Source organism: Leptonychotes weddellii, chromosome 1 (assembly GCF_054177405.1).
Source record: "Leptonychotes weddellii isolate Sample4059 chromosome 1, ASM5417740v2, whole genome shotgun sequence".
NCBI classification, from domain to species: Eukaryota; Metazoa; Chordata; class Mammalia; order Carnivora; family Phocidae; genus Leptonychotes; species Leptonychotes weddellii.
In genome coordinates, this window is record NC_138369.1 from 5,331,302 (window position 1) to 5,352,175 (window position 20,874).

Here is a 20,874-nt window from a genome sequence, read left to right on the forward strand (position 1 = left end):
GAGCAGGGAGCCCAATGCGGGACTCGATCCCGGGACTCCAGGATCATGACCTGAGCTGAAGGCAGTCACCCAACCAACTGAGCCACCCAGGCGCCCCCCTCTCCTGTATTCTTACCAATGAGTAGTGAGGTAGTTGGTAACATCATCATCACTATTGATATAGTCGGAAAAGGGAGCTATAAGGGAAGGGGTCCCTTCTCTTTGGGATCTGTGTCATTTTTCCTTGTGGCGTAAGCTTGTTGGTAGACAGGAGACAACCCTGTAGGACGTCACCTTCCCTGCCGCAGCCCTCCGTCCTCAGAGTGAGAGTCATGGCATGATAACCACCTTCTGCTTTGTCTTGAAAGCCCTTATCAGAATGTGACCGAGTTCGACGGGCAGGACGCGTGTGGCTCCAACAGCTGGACGGTGGTGGACATTGACCCGCCTCTGCGGTCCAATGACCCCAAGTCGCAGAACCACCCAGGGTGGCTGATGCGGGGTCTCAAGCCCTGGACCCAGTATGCCATCTTCGTCAAGACCTTGGTCACCTTTTCCGATGAACGCCGCACGTATGGGGCCAAGAGTGACATCATCTATGTGCAGACAGATGCCACTAGTAAGTGTTTCTTACGTGAAATGGACGTCTTGCCTTGAACAGTTGACACGGTGATGTTGTAGGACGTGCTCTTTGATGTGGCTATTGGCTCCTGAAAGAGCCGGGTGTGCAAGGTTACAATTTCAAAAGACAAAGCAGTAGCAACAAGCTGCTACTCTGTTCCCTCCCATTCTGGAAAATTTTCAGATATTCACAAAAGTAGAAAAATGAGCCCCATGGACCATCTCCCAGCTTCATCAGTAATGTTTTGCTTTTTTTATTTCATCTCTGTGCCCCCTTCCCCCTTCATTTTTTTTTTAGTCGGTGGGGGGCGGTGGTGCTGGACTATTTCCTAGCAATTTAGTGGTATTTGTATTTTCATAAAGCCTAAGTCCTTCTCCTGTTGTGGAGGTTCTCAGCCCTGGGGTGATTCTGCCCCCCTGTGGACCTTTGGTGATGTCTGGAGACCGTTTTGGTTGCCGTGACGGTGGACGTGGGGCTTACCGGCGTTACACGCTGCTGAGCATCTGGCGATGCACAGGGCAGACCCTCACGACAAAGAACTATCTGGCCGTAAATGTCCGTAGTACTGAGGGTGAGAAACCCTGTCCCATGGGATACAGTCCAGACGTTATGAGCCAGCCCCAGCTTTTTTGGCTGGTGCCCCCCTCTTCTTGTATCCTCCAGCAATACCAGAGGACTCCACAGTTTCTGGAAGCTTCTAGCTTCTGGATCTTTGTACGCATGATGCCCTCTGCCTTGAGAGCCTCAGCCCCCCCCCCCATTGACCCCCTCAGCCACCTGCATTCTTGAGGGGCAGGTTTTGTGGAGCCCAAAGGTGGTGCGTTTTGGGGGGTGTTAGATGAGGTATCGTCTCAGTGATACGGATGACTGGCATCCCAGTGCTGAAAGTTACCGTGTGACTGGGTTCAATTTGGGCCGAATGTTACCTGGAAAATGTGAGTTTATTTATCTCTTCCCACTGTCCTTCCTTTCCCCAGCATCTTTCCAGTGCCTGGAACCGAGACAGCTCGCCACACAGTTGGAGCCTTCTCTGTATAAATGTGTGCTGCATAAATGAATGAACGAATGGCTGTGTAATCTGTGGTATGAATGGACTGTAATTTGGTACCCCGTGCGCTTGCCTGGTGAGCTTTCCACGTGTCTCCGGTTTTCTCTGCTGTTAAATAACACTGCAGCGAACATCCCCATGATCTCTCTAACCGGTGTGTTCCTTCTTTTTTTTTTTTTTTTTTTAAAGATTTTATTTATTTATTTGACAGAGAGAGACACAGCGAGAGAGGGAACCCAAGCAGGGGGAGTGGGAGAGGGAGAAGCAGGCTTCCCGCGGAGCAGGGAGCCCTATGTGGGGCTTGATCCCGGGACTCCGGGATCATGACCTGAGCTGAAGGCAGACGCTTAACGACTGAGCAGCCCAGGCGCCCCCCGGTGTGTTCCTTCTTACGCCCGCCCGACAGCCAGTCCCTGCCCCCTGCTCACGGTGCACCTGTTTTCCCTTTCTCCTTTGCAGACCCTTCCGTCCCCCTGGATCCAATCTCCGTTTCTAACTCCTCGTCCCAGATTATTCTGAAGTGGAAGCCTCCCTCTGATCCCAATGGCAACATCACACACTACCTGGTTTTCTGGGAGAGGCAGGTAGAAGACAGTGAGCTGTATGAGCTGGATTACTGCCTCAAAGGTGAGTGCAGGTGGGTGTGTGGGAGCAGATGATCTGCTTTGTCCTGCTTCCAGGCAAGCATCTCCCCCCCACCCCATGCTGGCTTCCCAGTGTAAATGTGGGGGCATGTGCCCACACACACCATCTTGTACCAAACCACACAGACCCATCTCTAAACATCACCGCCTCATGACACTCTGAAGACTCGTGTCAAAACCAGATAGTTCCATGTCTTAGCACCATTTCCATCTGAAATTTTCTCCCCCTCCCCCTTCCCCGCTGTGGGGATGCAGCTCTGTTAACCCGCTGAATTTGGGGGCTAAGCTAGGAGTTGAGAGGTTAATGACAAAGTCAGGAAAGAGTTTTAGCCCCTACATTTAGACCCTTAACGTTTTAAGGGTTGGAGGTAGCCAGGAGCGGTAATGCGTTCCCTTCTGTGTTTTCCATGAAAAATTTATACTAGAGATGATTCTCCTCCCCGCCGCCCCGTCTTTAATCTTGTTTACTTAACAGGCTTCATCCATTTGCAGGAAAACAGAAAATTCTCTGAGCCTCAATCTAGTTTGTATAAATTAGTTTACAATTTTAAAGCTGGATTTAAAAAAAACCCCATCAAACCGGAGGAAGAGATGTCATTTTTTTTCCTTTAGTTTTTTTTTTTGGTGTTGTTCGTTTGTGCTTTATGTTTGTCCGTATTTATTTTTCTTTAGATTGTTTTGAGTTAGCGATTTCCTCAGCCCTTGACCTTGGAAGCAAAGGCTCAGGGATTGCTGGTGAGGCGTGGCAAAGGCCTCGAGCCTGCGGGCGACTCTTGGCCGGACGTCTGACCTGCTGTAGGGCTTTGGGCAAGTCACCGGGCTTGTCACCAGCCGCCTCCTTTTCGGGAGAAGGGGCAGGAGGCCAGATGATCTCCGGGAGCTGTCCCAGCTCTAAGATCATGTGCTATATGTATGCCTGTGACCTCATTCCCCGCCTGAGCTGAGGCTTGCAAACGTGATTTATCTCTTCAGATGCTTTATATAACTCAAGAGCAAGCACAGGCCTCAGCTTAGCTGTGAGCTGTTGGCCCTGCATTCGAGTAACCGAAACCACCAGCTTGAACCACCACCAGCAACAGCCCTTGGTGCTTCCCTTTTTTTTTTTTTTTAAAGAGTAACAACTTCAATTCTGGAAGTCTAAATCTATCATTACAATGTGGCTATTTACACATGGCTTACTTTGTAATGATCGCAAAGTTTGTGGAATTGATAAATAAACTTACTAAGGACAGATATGGTACGATTCCACCCATAGGAGGTCCCCAGAGGAGTCCCGTCCACAGAGGCAGAAGGTAGATGGTGGGAGCCAGGGGTTGGGGAGCGGGAGGGGAGTCAGTGTTTCATGGGGACAGAGTCTCAGTTCGGGGAGATGAGAAAGTTCTGGAGATGGATGGTGGGGATGATTGCACAACAGTGTGAATGTACCTAATGCCACTGAGCTGTGCACTTAGAAATGATTAAGATGGTAAATTTTATGTTACGTGTATTTTACCACAATTTGAAAAACATACGCAAAATAAATAAGCTTACTCACTATGACTGGGAGTGGTTTCCCGTTAGTATCACTAGTAGGGTTTCTTTTCCCCCCAAGCTTTATTGAAATGTGGTTGAATTATAAGATATTGAAAGGTAAAACTGTAAGATACTGAAAGTGCCCATCGGGATGATTTTGATACACCTATATGCTGCAAAGCGGTTTCTCCCAGGTAGTGAGTGAGTTCATACATCTATCACTTGTATTGTGTGTGTGGGAACATTTAAGTTCGACTCCCTTAGCATATTTCAGTTCTAGAATACGGCGTTACCAATGCATTTTTAAAAATTGTGGTGAAATATATATAACATAAAATTGACTATCTTAATCATTTTTAAGCGCACAGCTCAGCGGCACGAAGCATGCTCACACTCTCGTGCAGCCATCCCCACCCTCCGTCTCCAGAACTTTCCATCTCCCCAAACTGAGACTCTGTCCCCATGAAGATGGACTCCCCACCCTCCACCCGACCCCCGGCTCCCACCGTCTCCTCTCTGTCTCTGTGGATGGGACTGTCTGAGGTGCCCCATTATCTATACTTTCACTGTGTAGTCACAGAAAAACCATGGGACACTATGTGCCCTGCGGTGGGGGCCAGAGAGGGTAACAGGAGTGAAGAACTGTGTGTGGCCTGATCAAAAGGTCCTTTCCTCTCCAAAAAATTCTTAGGATCCTCCCACACGAAGGAAACCCGACCTTTTTCTTCCACCCGTTATGCCATGACCAGTCCCTGTAATGGTTAACCCAGCCAGGTTAGTCTGTGTCTATTAATAAATGTTAGAAGTGTTTTTAAGAGACCCTTGTAGCCATTCACAGCTGTATAAATACTTGGGCTTCTGAGTGGATACTCACCATTCCCGGGAAGGTACTTAGAGCCCATTGTCTCCAGGACCCATTCAAGGGGAGAGGAAAAAAAAAATGCTCAGTAGCCCCTAGGAGGCTCCCAGCGCAAGGGCTGGTGGCGGGAAAGGTGAATCCCAGGGGCCTTCGTGAATTTTGCCCGATGAGAGTAGCGTTCATCCTCACAGTCGCACCCGAAGCATGTCTGTGGCCTGCACGATGGATGACAGGTGTCCCTGGGATTGGACTCGGGGGTCGCGACACGGCCAGCTTTGGCACTTAAAAAACAACTTTGTGTTTTTGAAAAATGTCTTCCCCCATCTCCCCTCGTGTCGTTAGTCCAGAGTTGCTCCACCTCAGCACTGTTGACATTTGGGGCCAGATCATTCTCTGCGGTGGGGCTGTCCTTTGCCTTGCCGGACGGTGAGCAACACCCTCGGCCTCACCCCCCAGGTGCCAGAATCTCCTCCACGCCCCAGAGTTCCTCACAGCCAGAATATCTCTTGCCCAGTGTCCGGGGGGTGGGGGACGGTGCAGAATCACCCCTCCCCCACCCCCGACCCCGGGGAAGAAGCACTGCTCTACTGATTTCTGGATTCCTGAGTGAACTGTAGATTCCTTAATTTGTAACCATTGGGTCTGTAGGTCGGACCCTTTATATGGCCTCCCGTTACTTTATATGGTTGGCTGGCTGATTGATTCATTCATACAACTGTCACCTGCCCCCTCAGCCTTTCTCTGATCCCACCTCCCATCGTCCCGTCCCTCATTCTGTCCTGCTCATTACTTTGGGTTCTTGGTGTCTTTTGGCATGCCAGGGAAATTCCTGCCTCAGGGACTTTGCACTTGCTTTTTGCTCCGTCTGAACTGCTTTACACCAAGATGTGTGCGTAGCTCATTCCTGCTCAGCAGTCACTTTCTCTGAAACCACCTCGTAAAAAGCATCAGCCCCAGACATCCTCTGTATGTTCATCCTGCGAGCTGACCCATGGTATATGTGTTTATGTTTCTTATGTAGCCCCCCCAATCCCCAGCCACTAGATTGTAGGTTCCATGAGGCCAAGACATACCTGGTTACCTTAGTCTCCAGTCCAATGGGGTTATGGTGTCTTCTAGTTTCTGGAACACCCTGACATGCACAGGTGTCCCATGTGCCCAGCCCCTCCGAGAAGACCCCCTTGGCGGCGTGCATGTTGCGGGCTCGGGGAGGATCCGAGGCCACCTGCTCTGCCTGTCTCTAGGGTTGAAGCTGCCCTCCCGGACCTGGTCTCCGCCGTTCGAGGCCGAGGGCTCCCAGAAGCACAACCAGAGTGAATACGAGGAGTCTGCCGGCGAATGTTGCTCCTGCCCCAAGACGGACTCTCAGATCCTCAAGGAGCTGGAGGAGTCCTCTTTTAGGAAGACCTTTGAGGATTACCTGCACAATGTGGTGTTCGTCCCCAGGTCAGGACTGTTCCTTGGCTCTGTGTGGAGGGGGCGGTCATTAGGGGAACAAGATGAAGAGGGGAGCCAGGGGGTGGGCGGGTAAAGGAGGAGATTCAATAGGAACCTTACCAGGAAGAGCAAATAAGCACTCCAAACGGGGACAAGTTAAAAAAAAAAAATAACAAAAAACAAAAAAAACCCGCAAACCCTCGACATTTGCTTTCCCACATGGCCCAAACTCTTTATCCCAGCCTGGGGCCTCCGTCTGCGTTCTTAAACGAGCTCCGTTAGATTTTGCGGCACACCCTGAGGAATGCCTACCTGGCCCCATGCTTGATTTATCTTGAAGTCTCAAGCTCAGAGCATTCTCTGTGATCATCCCGCCAACCTTCTTGTCCTTCTGGAAATTTCTACTGCATCTTCAAAACCCGGAGGCTTCTCCTGTTTAAATCTGTTGAGTTTCCTTTAGGAGGGAAGGGATGTGCTGATGTACACGGGCTCTGAGAGGGTTTGCAGGGAAGACGACCCCAGGCCACTCCTCTGTCGTTGCCTCTCCCAGAGGCAGAGACGCTCAGGTAAACGGCATGTGTCTCTCGCTGCCTTAGTTTACTTATCTGCCATGTGCAGATAATAATAGTTCTTGTTTCTTAGGATTGTGAGAGCATGTGAGTCACCCAGGCTTCACAGCCTTGACCCTGTGGACGTTTGGAACCAGCTCGTCCTCTGCTGTGGGGCTGTCCTGTGTAGGATGATGAGCCACATCCCTGCCTCCACCCACCCGACACCCCAGCGCTGTCTGCATCCTATTAGTTCATGAGTCTTTAGAGTAACCCACTGACGTAGCTGTCACCTCCCTTTCATGGGTCCAGAGCCGGTGTTTCTGAGCTGGCAAGGGATCCGACCCCGGATCCGGCTGCTGGTGAGGGGTGTGGGTTGTGAGACGCCTCCTATCCCGCCCCCTTACCGCCCTCAGCAGACGGGCCCCCCAGCAATGACTGATGCAATGCGCTGTCTCCGAAGTGGATCGAAACCCCAAAGGGTGACATTGGGATAAAATAAGATTTTAAAATGGGTCCCTTCAAATGCCTATCATCGCTTCTCATAAGAATAGACGTTTTCCCAGAACCATCGATGTGTGACATTTAAAAAAAAAAAATTTCTTTCTTGCGTTTTTTTCCCCCCGACCCTGAGTCCAAAAGAGCGCTAAATGTCAGAGCCCAGGCATGGAGGGTGGGGGGCAGTTACTGTTTTACCCGTTAAAAACAAAATGCTGCTGGACTTAAGGAAACGGCCGAGTCAGTTGTGATGTTTAAATGTAGTCAAGTTTGGCATCTGAGGGGGATACCCCAGCTGGCCAGGTCTCGGGGGAGGGGAGGGTATTTTCTCTGATTCTCCCCCCGCCCCCGCTGTGTTCTCTGCATCTGATGGAGATGATGTGATTCGGGGGGTGGGAGACGTGGTCCACAGTCGAGGGCAGGGCACCCTTGGGCCGCTCGGAGGGAATGTGGCTTCCAGGGTGTCAGAAGCCAGAGGTCTGTCTGAACGAGTTCTGTCTGTCCTCAAAGTGGTTGGTTTTGTTTTCACAGAAAATCCTCTTCAAGCCCTGGTGCTGAGGACACTAGGTACGACTCACCTGCAGGAGGTCTGCGTGGCCGCTGGGGGCTGCTCAGCGCAGGGCCGGCGGGCCAGGCAGGGCAGGAAGCATGCTGTGTGCCTTTGAGACTCCAGAGGCTTCCGTGGCCTTAATGCATGTGATGGGCTGCTCTGCAGATACCGGAGCCTTCACGAATTCATACGGGAACTGCCTTCACCCTCAAATGGGATCTGGGCACAAATCTGCACTAACACACTCTTACTAAAATGTAGAATCAAGGGGCGCCTGGCTGGCTCAGTCGGTGGAGCATGTGACTCTTGATCTCTGGGTCAGGAGTTCGAGCCCCACGTCGGGGTCAGAGTTTACTTAAGAAAAAAAATAGAACAGAAGGGGGTACTTTCTGGGCACCTCTTAGATGCCACGCATTCCCCGCCCTGCGTTCACCCTCTGAACATTTATTTAAACATTTGTTTATCGGCACCTACGGTGTGGGCCGGACTACGCCTGGACCCCACAGTCTGAGGCACGTGCAGCAGGTCTTGGGGGGAGCCTGATCTGCGAACAGAATGTTTTTATTTGGGGTGGCAAGTGCGGGGCTGCAGGCGTGTGAGCAAAGGCATGCCGTGTCGCTGAACTCCACTGAGGACAGGCGGGCTTTCCTTTGATTTGTGTCTTGAAGCTCCAAGGGGGCTTGTCCTGGAGGAGAGGACAGGCAGAGAGAGGCTGGGGAAAGGAAGGCCTTGGGATGAATCATGGGCCCCTGGGAGGAGCCAGAGGGGAGACGGCAAAGGCAGGTCAGGGCCACGTGGAGGGCTGCTACTCTCTCAGCAGAGGATTTGCTTCTTGGTTTTTCAGGCCTATTTGTGTGGCCCTGATCTGACCTCTAGTGGCCATTTGGAGTATAACCTGCAGAAAAGAAAGGCCTAGACATTTGCGGCTTGGGTCCATCCACATCGGGGTTTCTCAAATCCCAGACGTTTGACATTTAGGGCCACATCATTCTCAGTTGTGGGGCCCGCCCTGTGCATGGTAGGATCTTGAGCGGCATCTCTGGTCTCTGGTCTCACAATGCCAGTAGCTTACGTGTTCCCCCAAGTAGTGACAACCAAAAATGTCCCCAGACACGTCAGATGTTCCCCCATGGTGGGGGAGGGGCAGACTCACCCCTGGTTGAGGACCACTGGTTTGGTATGAGATTGTGGGGTGTGTAGGCAGCGGAGAATGTGGGAACCCCAAACGACAGATAGCGGGGGAGGGGGGTGACTGCATATACATTCGGCTTGTTTGATGAGACCTTTTCATGTTCCAGTTTTCATGTTTGGACACCCATTTCTCAGTAGTTTTTCCTGAGGCACCAGTGTCATGGTCATTTGGGAAAAGGCCCATTTATGCCTGGATGGAAATGTTCTGAATCTTGCTAACATGGGTCTGTCTTTGGTTTCCGTCCAAGAACGTCACTGGTCTTGCAGATGAAAAGACCAAACAAAAAATCTTAATGCATGTCCCCTGCCCATGTAGGGTTTTTCTTCTGACTACAGTGCAGTAGAAACTAAAAATTGACTTCAAACATTTGAACAGAAAAGTGCTCCCTGGTGATTTAAAGTTGATTGCTTTGATACCTTTTGGGAAAAACAGATGTGGAGACTTTCATTAAAGTCCATTTGGAAAATAGTGGGAATGAGAATATCATGTACCTTAAATTTGTAGAATATCGCCAAAGCTGGGCTTTGATGCTTTGATGCAAAATTAAATGATTTTGCTAGTTAAGAAAACAACCTAAAAAGGTAAAAATAGAAATGTATTGTGAGGGAGGGGAAATCGTTGAACTTGCAAATATAAGGATGAAAACCACAAATAACTAGAAGTAAAGCAGGTGATCTGAAACTAGGGTCGAAGAAAGATTTTAATGTTGAATTCGCTGGACAGTCTTGTGTTATTCAATTTGAAGCTTTCGGTGAGGAGGAAGGTTTTAATTTGATCTGATTCAAGATGAAGCATAAAAAAATAAATATTCTAATAACTTTGGTAAATGAGTAAAAATTACGTCCCAAAAAGGCCCTGGGCCCAGAGAATTTTATAGATGAGTTATTTCAAACTCTGTGATATAGAAACTTTTCTGAGCATAGAAATCTATGGAAATCTTTCCAGGTCATTTTATGAAACTAACATAACGTCCCTTAGCAGAACTTGATGTAGATGCTATATTGACAGAAACCCCAGGACCGGCTAAAATGAGACTTTAGATCCAAACGTCCTAAATGAAACAGTGTGCTGACAATATTGTTTCACTCAGAAGTACAAGGATGATTTATGATCAGGAGATAACGATAATTCATCAGGGGCCCAGTAAGGAAAATCATATGATAATCTCATGAGACAGTATTAATTAAAATTCCTAATTTAGGGAAATGAGCAAAAAAGAGGCCTTTTAGAAAAGCGGGAGTAGAATACTTCTGCTACAAGGTAAATAAATATTACCTAGATGAAACCGACAGCCAAGCTAACATTGTATTTAAACTGTCCCTGTTACATTGAGAAGGAAGCCCAGTGTCGTCGTTACTAATTAACATTTTCCTGGGTATCTAGCCAATGCAATAAGACACAAAATAGAAATTAGAATAGCAAAGAATGGATCGTGTGAAATAATGTCATGGATATTCGCAGATAGCCCAGTGCAAGGGTAGACGTGCTGTGGTGTTAACAGGCTCGACAGCCTGCTGCCCATTTTTTTGGTCAATGAAGTTTTATCGCAATGCAACCACTCCCATTTGTTTATATCTTTCAAGCTACAATAGTTGTAAAGCCATTGAAAGTTGAGTAGAGACAAAAAGTACTTGGTGACACAGGCCCTGCAAAATCCAAAATATTTACTTCCTACCATCGACAGGAAAAGTGTGCCGACTCTTTTTCTAGTGTGTTCCTTGGAAACCCAAGGATATCAACTATGAAGCTCTTAGAAGAGAGTTTGGGAAAGAAGGTACAATGCAAATAAACAAAAAGCCCGGTGATACACTAGCAATAGTTAGAATAGAAAACAGAGGAGACGATCCCTTTCGTAATTGCCATACCACCTTGGTAACCCCATGGAGAATTAACTGTATAGGAAAAAGTATAAACGTCTGCTGAGCTCCAAGATTGTCCAGATACATGTGAAAGACTGTTTTGAATCATTTATAGAAAACTCACTGGCAGTAGTGTTGATAACAGTGTTAATATCCTTGGTGAATAAACAGGGCAGCAGTAGGAACAGCGAGGAAAGCACTAGAACATCATAGAAACAGAGGAGAAAGATGGACACTTCCCTAGAGAAACACAAGGGACCAAGGAAGGAAAGACAAGCTCACACGGAATGGTCTTAAGAGATGCAAACAAAGCAACAGTGCCTTGTTTTTCAGTTAATCTTTTGGGCTGAAAATCTGCAAACAAACAAAACCCAAAAAACCCTGAGTACTGATGAGGTTACCCTGAGGTGCAGTTTCAGGGACTGCTGGTGAGAGCCCCCGGTCAGTAGAAAGGTCCCGCAGAGCAATTTCACTGTATGGATGAACAGGCACAGCCTAGCATTTTCCCTTCTAAGAGTCTAGTTTTAGGATCTAATAAGACAATCGGACAATGATCAAAGCGATATTTATAAGAGCAAAAAACCCTGGGGATACTCTTATGCAGACATCTTCAGAGGTCCTGTGGGCTCGGTTGCAGACCCACTGTTGTAAGACGAATATCGCAATAAAGCAGGTCGCCTGAAGTTTTTGCTTTCCCAGTGTGTATGAATGTTCTGTTGGAACCAGACTGTAGTCTACGAGGTGTGCCAAAACATTACGTCTAACAAACCAGTATACACACCTTAAAAAATACTGCTCCGAAATGCAGACCATCATCGGGGCTTTCAGTGAGTCATACTCACCGATCACAGATAGCTGTAACAAATAATGATAATAATGAGAAAGTTTGAAATAGCGTAAGAATCCCCAGAAAGGTGACCCAGAGACACACAGTGAGGAAATGCTGCTGGAAAACGGTGCTGGTAGATTTGGCCGATGTGGGGCGGCCACAAACCTTTGGTTTGTAAAACTGCAGGATCCGCAAAGCACAATAGAGCCAAGTGCAATAAAATGAGGTATGTCTGCATTAAATAAAATAGGAGGATGGTTAGTAATTTATGGCTCGTGCATTAAAATGAATATTTTCCAGTTTTCCAAGTTTTGTGCAGTGAGCATGTTTCCTTTTGTAACAGGGAGGGAAAAGCTTCACATTGAAAAAGACAAAACATAAATTCTGTGCTAAGTACTTAAGGCGTTACGTTTTAAGGAAGCTCTTTGGTGAATATTTCCAACAGAACAAGTGAACAAAGGATTACAAAGCTAGCTTGGTCCTCATACCTACACATAATATTTCTAGGAAAAAAAAATTGCCTCCAGGAAACAGAGGGCAGTGGAATGATGAGTCATTTAAATTTTCTCTCTGCTTTTTGTGTTTGCGTGTTTATAAGTTTTTAGGCTATTGCATTTATTTCTTAATTTCTTCTTAATTGGGGGAATGTGTGTCGACTGCATTTTTTTTTTTTTTTTGAGTTACCCTTACCAACCTGAGGGGTAAGATTTTTTTTTTTTAACCCAAGAACTGAAATTTAGTCACTACTATGATGCAGATGCCCTATATGGTCATAAGAATTAGAAGATGCATTTTACCTATTTAGACAGATGTTGCTGGCCAGTAGTTTGGGATGCTGGGCTCGTGAAAAGCTGGACTCTGACATGCGTTAGGCATTTTGTCTTTAACGCTGACCCGGGGTGGCCGGTCAATCTGCAACACGACGACCTGAAATCAAGCATGTTGAGGGGAATATTGGTGTGTGTCCCCTGCCGATGGTCCTGGAGCCCCCTCCCCTCGAGGGCGTCCTGGGGAGCTGCTCTGGGTTGTAATTCCGGGCAACCTGCATTTAATCTGCGTGCCTCCTTGCATCCCCACCGCACCAGTCTTTGATTCCGAGCCTTTTATTCTCCAGCATTGTTTTTGTCTTAAAGACGGCGACCGCATGACCGTGTGTGTCCTGCTGTCGTGACAGGCCATCGCGGAAACGCCGGGCTCTCAGGGACGTTGCCAACGTGACGGCGGCCGTGCCCACGGTTCCGGGTTTCCCCAACACCTCGACCAGCGCGCCCACGAGCCCGGAGGAGCACAAGCCCTTCGAGAAAGTGGTGAACAAAGAATCCCTGGTCATCTCTGGGCTGCGCCACTTCACTGGCTATCGCATCGAGCTGCAGGCTTGCAACCAAGACTCCCCCGAGGAGAGGTGCAGCGTGGCGGCTTACGTGAGCGCCAGGACCATGCCCGAAGGTGGGTGGCCCCGTCGCGGTGCCAGGAGACCCGGGCGGACCGAGGGCCAGCCCTCCGCCCGTTAGGCAGCGTAGATGTGTACTTGAACTTACCTGCCTTTGTCGTTTCTTATTTTTATTTGCGGCCGGCTTCACTGAGATCCCAGCTGACATATAACATTGTGTACATCCAAGGTGTACAGCGTGTCGATTTGATACGTGCACGTATTGCAGTGTGATTACCACCGTGGCGTTGGCTGCCACCTCCATCACGATACGTGGTGACTATTTCTTTTTTTGTAGCGAGAACGCTTAAGATCCACTCTCTGAGCACCTTCCAAGGGTATAGTAGAGTGTTATTAAGTGTAGTCAGCATGCTGTGCGTTAGATCGCTACAGCTTCTTCGTCTTCCAAGCTGGAAGTTAGTATCTTTGCATTACCCCCGCCCCCTCCAGCCCTTCCCGGCCCCAGGTAACCACCATTCTACTGTCTGTTACCTGTGAGTTCCACATTTTTAGATTCCACATATCAGTGAGATCATACACGATTTGTCTTTCTCTGTCTGACTGATCTCCCTGAGCAGAATGCCCTTAGGGGCCATCCATATATGCCGGTATTACTGTTTGATTACACGAGTCATACGTAGCCAGTATATGAACTTTAGTAAAGACGCATGAGCCATGAGAAATACAAACTAAAATTAAGAAATACATATATGTATGGTATTAATCAGGGTTCTCCAGAGAAACAGAACCAGTGGGATATGAGATAAATGGACAGATGGATAGATAGGTATGTAGACGGTCCTATGAAGAAGTGAGTTTTACGTGTCCATTTTCCTTGTGGGAAAGTTACGCAAGCAGCTTGAGGTTGGTTGCTCGGATGGTAGGTGGTGGAGGTGGTATTTGATCCAGGGGTCAAGCGCCGGCTTCTAAGCACTGCTCTTTACAGCCAAGGCAGATGACATTGTTGGCCCCGTGACCCACGAAATCTTCGAGAACAATGTCGTTCACCTGATGTGGCAGGAGCCAAAGGAACCCAACGGTCTGATCGTGCTGTATGAAGTGAGTTACCGGCGCTATGGTGATGAGGTAAGACCCCCTGATGCTCAGGTACATACCTCAGGGCTGTCGCTGGTACCCCCTCCCTCTTCTTAAATTCTGGCCCAAATACTTCTCCTATTAGCTACGTTGTCATTAGGACTCCACGCCTTGATTTATAACTTTCCAGGGATACAGGTGAGAAATTCCAGTCTGCAAACTTACTTATTTCCTCAGTTTCTCCCATTGCTTCTCACATTTCAGCTCCGTCCGATAAGATGAATGATGGCTGCCTGCATTTGTGTCCCCCCTGACATGACAGGAGACCCATTTCACTTTAGACAGAGTTCTCTGAGTCTGGGGAGAAATCACTTAAGATCTTAATAAGGAACTTTCCGTTTACTACCAGACACCGTGCGGGGTGGTGGGTGAACACAGAGATGCCCAAGATATGGCAGCTAAGAAGAACAAAAAAGGAGCCAAGCTGTCCTGAGGGGTCACTGTGTGTCTCGCACGTATGAAGCGCTGTGCACACATAGTCATATCTCATTTATCGTATTTTACCACGTCTAAGGCATGATAAGCGGCCCCATGATTTTTATGGACTGCTAAAAAAAAAAAAAGATGCTGCCAATTCTGAGCTGGTGTTGCTTCTAAGCTGCATTGCAATTTCAGAAATGCCAAAATGTGAAAATAATAAGCCTCTCAGGACCAATGAAGTGCAATAAATCTTCAGAATAACCCAGTGAGCTTGGTCCGGAGGCAGCCAGAATTTTTTTGTCCAGGATCCATAAGAATAAAGTCAGGATTCAAACCCAAGACTATCTGATGTTCTAATCCGAGGGTTGGCAACTGTTTTTTTCTGTCAAGAGCCAGATACTGAACATATCTGGCTTCCCAGCCGGATGGCCTCTGTTGCAAATACTTAACTCTGCTGTTGTAGCTCTGTATAATGGGTATGGTTGTGTGCCAATGAAACTTTTTTTTTTACAAAAACAAGCAGCAGGCTGGCATTGGCCAGCCCCCGCTCTAAGCCATGCCCGTAACTACTTTGGGGTGGATCTCCATCCCCAGAAGGGCTGGGGTCTGCTCCTGCCAGGAGAGGCGCCGGCCAGGGCTTGAATCCACCTGCGCACAATTCTCCCCTTGACCGTGTGACTTCAAGCAGATGAGTCGCATCACCTCCTTGGGTTTGACTGAGCCCTTTCCCTGTCCCAGACACAACCCTGAGTCCTTTGCAACCATCCGTTTGAACCTCTCAGTGACCCGACCAGGTGGGATCTGTTAGTGTCTCCTTTTTTGGCCAGGAGTACGGAGGAGCTGAGTGGACTTGCTCAGGGTCACACACCCAGCATCTTAAATCCAGACCTTTGCGCTCCCGAATCTACCGTCTGCAGTTGAGGGCGGTCACTTAAGTCAGAGGTCGTTTTCTGTAAATGGTCAGAGTGTTTAAGTTTTTAGTTTTGGGAGCCATAAAGTCAGGCTTGGGCATGAGGGTTTTTGTTTGTTTGTTTTATAATAACAGCTTTACTGTGACACATTCACATACCATAAAATACACCCATTTCAAATATACAATTTGGGCGCCTGGCTGGCTCATTCGGTGGAGCGTGCGACTCTTGGTCTTGGGGTTGTGAGTTCGAGCCCCACGTTGCGTGTAGAGATTACTCAAAAATAAAATCTTTACAATACAATAAAATAAAATACACAATTCAATGGTGAGTTTTTTTGTTAATTTTTTACAATTTTTAAGTATTCTCTACACCCAACGTGGGGCTCGAACTCACAACCCCAAGACCAAGAGTCGCACGCTCCACCGACTGAGCCAGCCAGGCGCCCCTATAATTCAATGTTTTTTTAATTCACAGAGTTGTGCGACCATCACCACATCAATTTCAGAGTATTTTCATCACCCTAAAAAGTCCCCCCACCTCCAATCTCCCCTGCCTCGTCTCCCTCCAGTCTCTGTCAACCACTAACCTACTTTCTGTCTCTGTGGATTTGCCTGTTCTCGATACTTCCTATGAATGAATCGTACAATACATGGTCCTTCTGTTGCTGGCTTCTGTCATTATCATAATGTCTCCAAGGTCCATCCACGTGGCGGTGCATGTCCACGCTTCCTTCCTTTTCACGGCTGAGAAATATTCCAGCATGTGGATGGACCACATTTTGTTACCACTCACGCGTAGACGGACATTTGGGTCATTTTCACCTTCTGGCCGTTGTGAGTAATGCTGCTTAGAGCATTCGCGTGCAAGTGTTTGTGCAGACGCATGGTTTCAGTTCTCCTGGGTGCATATCAAGGGATGGAGCTCCTGGGTCCTGTGCCAACTCTTTTAAGGAAATGCCCACTCTTTCCCCAAGGGGCTGCACCATTTTATATCCCCACCAGTAGCGTCTGAGGGTTCCAGTTACTCCACATGGTCGCCGACACATGTTCTAGGCCGTCTCTGGTTAGAGCCATACTGGTGGGTGTGAGTGGTATCACACTGTGGTCTGGATGTGCATTTTCCTGATGGCTCATTTGGTCTCGAGTTTTGTGCCTTTCCCTGAACCCATGGGACTCTTCAGCTTCAGGCAGCTTCGGGCAATTTAGCGTTAGCCCTGGAACCGGGGTGGGGTTAAGGATGGGAGGCAGAGAGGAGGGGCAGCTTCCAAAGGAAGTTTGGGATGTTGTGGGCAGCAAGGAAGAGAATATGGATTCTGGGCAGTGAGCATCACATTTCCACTACAGACCCTCCTTGGTTTTATTCCTGCTGCTGTGACCAACTCTTTCCCATTTGCCTGGAATTTGCCAGTGTTGAGCACTGAAGTCCTACATCCTAGGAATCCCTCGGTTCTGGGTAAACTGGGACAGTTGGTTACCCTATTGGCATTGGACCTAACCCTAAATTCTCCCAGCTGCCTTCGGCTGGACTGCCTCCCCCATTCCTGGAGCCCACGGGTCACCGGTAGGAATCCCCACTAGAGCCTCTGCCCCACATGGTCCAGCACCAATCCCAGATAGACTGGCCCTATTTGCCCTTTAGGGGAACAGAGACTTAGGGGGGGAGGGAACGGGAGAGAGTGAGAGATTATAATCACCTTTTAAAAAAACCTTTTCATAGATAAGATGGCCGATCATCTCCATTTTCCTTTATTGCCTAGCATTGCTTTGATGAAGAAAATAATGTAAAAAAGATTTTTTTTGTATACACCATTAGTACTGTTGTTATGATTTTGCCAGTTCTACAAAATTCTCTCCAGCATTTGGTGGGAGGTCTTCTTCTTTTTTTTTTTTTGGTATTTGTTAGGCTGATAGCTGAAATCACTTCTAGCTGCATCACTTTTGCATCTCTCTCTCCTCGAACCTCACGTTCAAGTCATTTGCCCTCCTACTTCGTCCCCTCTCTGCCCAGAAGACCCGGACCGCCCCCTTCCCTGGAAGGAGCATCGCTTTTTAATTTTGGTGTACTCCTAAGCTTTGCTTCAGCGTCTTTCATGGTTTTGAGCTTCTGTCTTGTTGGCACAAACTTTCATATAATTGGCTTCTTTATGCTTAGGTTTCGCTTCTCGTTTTGCTTTTCGTTTTTGTTTTTCGGTGTCTGTGGAGACAGCTGCCTCAGGGTCTAGTTCCTTCTGTTCATGCTCCCTTCCCTCTCCTTTGCCCCTTGAGGTGTGTGGGGTGCTTGGCCGGCCTTGGAGGATGCATTTCCCCTTTGTCTCCGATAGCAGCTACCTTCGGTTTCTATATTTGCTTATTTGTCCCTTTCTACTTGGTGACTCATCCGACTTGGATGAACCTTTGGACCAGAGCCCCCACCCCCTGCTGCCAGCCCGATCCAGCCCGATCTGTTTTCTTGCTGTTATTGTCACATGATGAGCACGGGAGTTTTTACATTTCTTTCTCTGCCCACTAAAATTTTCCAGTCCAGCTCTCTGCATGCACTATAAACTTGGAGCTGTTTTGGAAAGTTTTTAAAATTTGGCCCGACATGTGCAGGGTTCATGGTCCCACTTCCCAGTGAGCCTCTTGCCTCTCCTACTAAGGTCTGGGTTGATCTCTGTTTACACGGTGATCACTGGGGTGTGTGCGCTTTACTTATCTCCTCTCTGTTTTCAGAGATTGAGGTAGGTCCCAACTCTTTTTCAGAATGGTCAAGTAAATCGAATCAAAACAAAAGGCTGCACCAGGGGAAGGAAGGAGCTTTAAAATTTGTCCTTAAGACATTAAGCCCATGCATATGTAAGCCCATACATGTGTTTGGTTCTGAGGCCAGGAGGTGTGTGTGGGGGCAAAGCCTGAAATTTGATTTAGGTCATGTGGGGCTCTTCTTTCCTGTCCTTCTGGGACTTTCTAGAGGCCTGGTGACAAGGCCTCACAGTGGTTCCAAAAAGGCTGGGAGCCAGATGGTTCTGGATTCAAGGGTGGTTGGCCCAGCCACTTAACCAGCTAGGAGCCCTCCAACCAACCGTCTCGTCTCTTCAACCAGGGGTCGGCAAAGTATTTTTGTACTCCTGTTCTTGTACAGCTTGAGCTCTAAGGATCGCTTTCATATCTTAAAATGGCTGGAGAGAAAAAAAAAATTCAAAACGTCGAGAGAAGAACAGTGTCACGACACGTGTCAGCTTAACGTGGAGTTCAGCGTTCAGCGTCCACGACGCTCCGTGGGCACATGGCCACGTCCGTTTGTGGACGGATGTTACGGATTTGGGCTTGGTCCCCGGCTGCTTTCGCGCTGCCACAGCAGAGCTGAGTGGGTCACAGTGACCGTCCGGCCCCCTTGACAGCGAAGGTTCGCGGACCTCCGCCCCGGGCCCCCAGTATGAGGCCGAGCCCCAGTGGGGTCGTCATAGGAAGCAAATGAGCCGATCCAGGGCGAATGCTTGGCTTGCGGTTTAGGAAGGGTTGGCTGTTATCAGTGATGACAGCCTCCACGTCCGCATCCTTCCCCGGAGAGCGAGCGTGCGGAAATTCTGACAGTCCTGATGCGGCTCGAGCGCGTGGTGCCCTGATCGCGCCTTCCTTCCAGGGATGGACGCTCCCGAGTGGCGAAGAAGGACCCCCCACACCCTCCCCCTCTCCTCCCCTTGTCTTGCAGGAGCTGCACCTCTGTGTCTCCCGCAGACATTTTGCTCTGGAGCGGGGCTGCAGGCTGCGTGGGCTGCCGCCGGGGAATTACAGCGTGCGAGTCCGGGCCACCTCCCTGGCGGGCAACGGCTCGTGGACAGAAGCCACCTATTTCTACGTGACAGACTATTGTAAGTCTGCGCTTGGGGCTGGGCGTGGCAGGACACTGCAGAGGATGGCCGGGGAAGCTCGGAGGCTGTGCCCGCGGGCCCTGGACTTGACCTCCGGTTCTGCTGGCTGCTGCTGTGTGACCTGGGCAGTGTGCTTGACCTCTCTGAGCCTGTACGTTCATCTGACCATGGGGATAATTATAGGAATACCCCCCCTCCCCGCCCCGCCTTGGAGGTGAAAGGAGGTTTCAGTGACATTATGAAGGTCAAGTGGCTGGCCCAGGGCACGTCTGATGAACACATTAGCTCCTGTTACTAGTGTCCTGATACTGATTTTTGATGGGTTGTGCCCTCCAAGGGAGGACACGGGAGCTTGCTTGCTGAGTCTCAGATGTGCTCTTGATATGCAGGCAGTGAATGCTGCCGTTGGGTGAGCAAGACACGCTGTGGACAGTAGGGTGGGCGGCTGGGAAGGCTGAACTGGTCAGGGAAGGCTTCCTGGAGGAGGTGCATCTTGACTGAGACCCAGAAGAATATACAAGCGGGGACAAAAGAAGACGGTCATCCTGGCATGTGGCAGGAGCCTAGACACTTGAATGAGTGAACAAATGACTTGGAAGGAGGGGAGATTCTAGACCAGGAGGAGTGGGAGCTTAGGTGGGAGGGGGTGAGACAAGGCTCCTGCTTGGCCGGCTAGATTTTCACATACCAGGCCTGGTGGGACTTGGGAAAGTGGGAAGTGATTCTTCTCTGGTGTCTGGACACCAGCTGGGTGTGTGACACCACGGTTCTGATGCCGCCTTGGGGTGAGCACAGACCCTGCCAAGTTAGGAGCACGGTTCCCAGCAAGACGGCCCTCACTTCAGATGCCAGATGCAAGTTGGGGGTTCTCCAAGCCCCCCACACTTCTGACCAACTGGCAACAAACTCAGGAGTTCCCACGACCCCCCTCAGATTCAGTCATTTGCTCGATCAGCTCACAGAGCTCAGGAAAGTGCTATATTACAATGACGGTGTTATTGTAAAGGCTATCAGTCGGGACCACCCAAGTGAAGAGACACCCAGGGGAGGGTCGGGAGGGTCCAGGACACTGAGCACCTGTGTCTTCTCCCAGTGGAATCAGGACGTGTGGCGACGCCTTCCCCGCATACCCATGTGTTTACCAGCCAGCAAGCTCCTCTGAGCTTTGGTGTCCAGGGTGTCACTCTCTAGGCATTGCTGATCACATCGTTGGCTGTGTGATGGAACTCCCTCTGCAGCCCCTCTGCTCTCTGGAGGTCAGGCTGGCGCAGGCCCCAACCTTCCAATCACGTGTGTGGTCTGCTGGTGACCAGCCCCCATCCTGGGTCATCTCATCCCATAGCATAAGCTCAGGTTGTGTTCCAAGGGGCTCGTCAATAACAGACACTCTTATTACCCAGGATATTTCAAGGATTTGGAATCTCTCTCTCAAAAACCAGGGATGCCGTGAATAAAATTCCAAGGAAAATATCAAAGTGGGAAAAACATTGGTGATATCATTGACAAAGAGTTAATATCCTTGATATAAAATGAAGATATATGTGTAGGACATGAATAGAAGATATATATAAATCATAACACAAGGATAG

At 49.0% G+C, this 20,874-nt stretch overlaps 1 protein-coding gene across 4 annotated transcripts in view; it reads left to right on the forward strand.

The window, feature by feature from the left end:
* The window catches only part of INSR (insulin receptor), a 117,180-nt gene that overhangs the window by 78,341 nt on the left and 17,965 nt on the right, over positions 1-20,874 (forward strand). For 2 of the 4 annotated variants that reach the window (XM_081812151.1, XM_081812154.1), the window contains exons 8-14: positions 348-598; positions 2,109-2,276; positions 5,909-6,110; positions 7,679-7,714; positions 12,752-13,023; positions 13,953-14,092; positions 19,126-19,285. In XM_081812151.1, the coding sequence (XP_081668277.1) occupies positions 348-598; positions 2,109-2,276; positions 5,909-6,110; positions 7,679-7,714; positions 12,752-13,023; positions 13,953-14,092; positions 19,126-19,285 (1,229 nt within the window). The remainder of the gene's footprint in view (positions 1-347; positions 599-2,108; positions 2,277-5,908; positions 6,111-7,678; positions 7,715-12,751; positions 13,024-13,952; positions 14,093-19,125; positions 19,286-20,874) is intronic. The other 2 variants (XM_081812161.1, XM_081812170.1) reach the window with 1 other exon arrangement.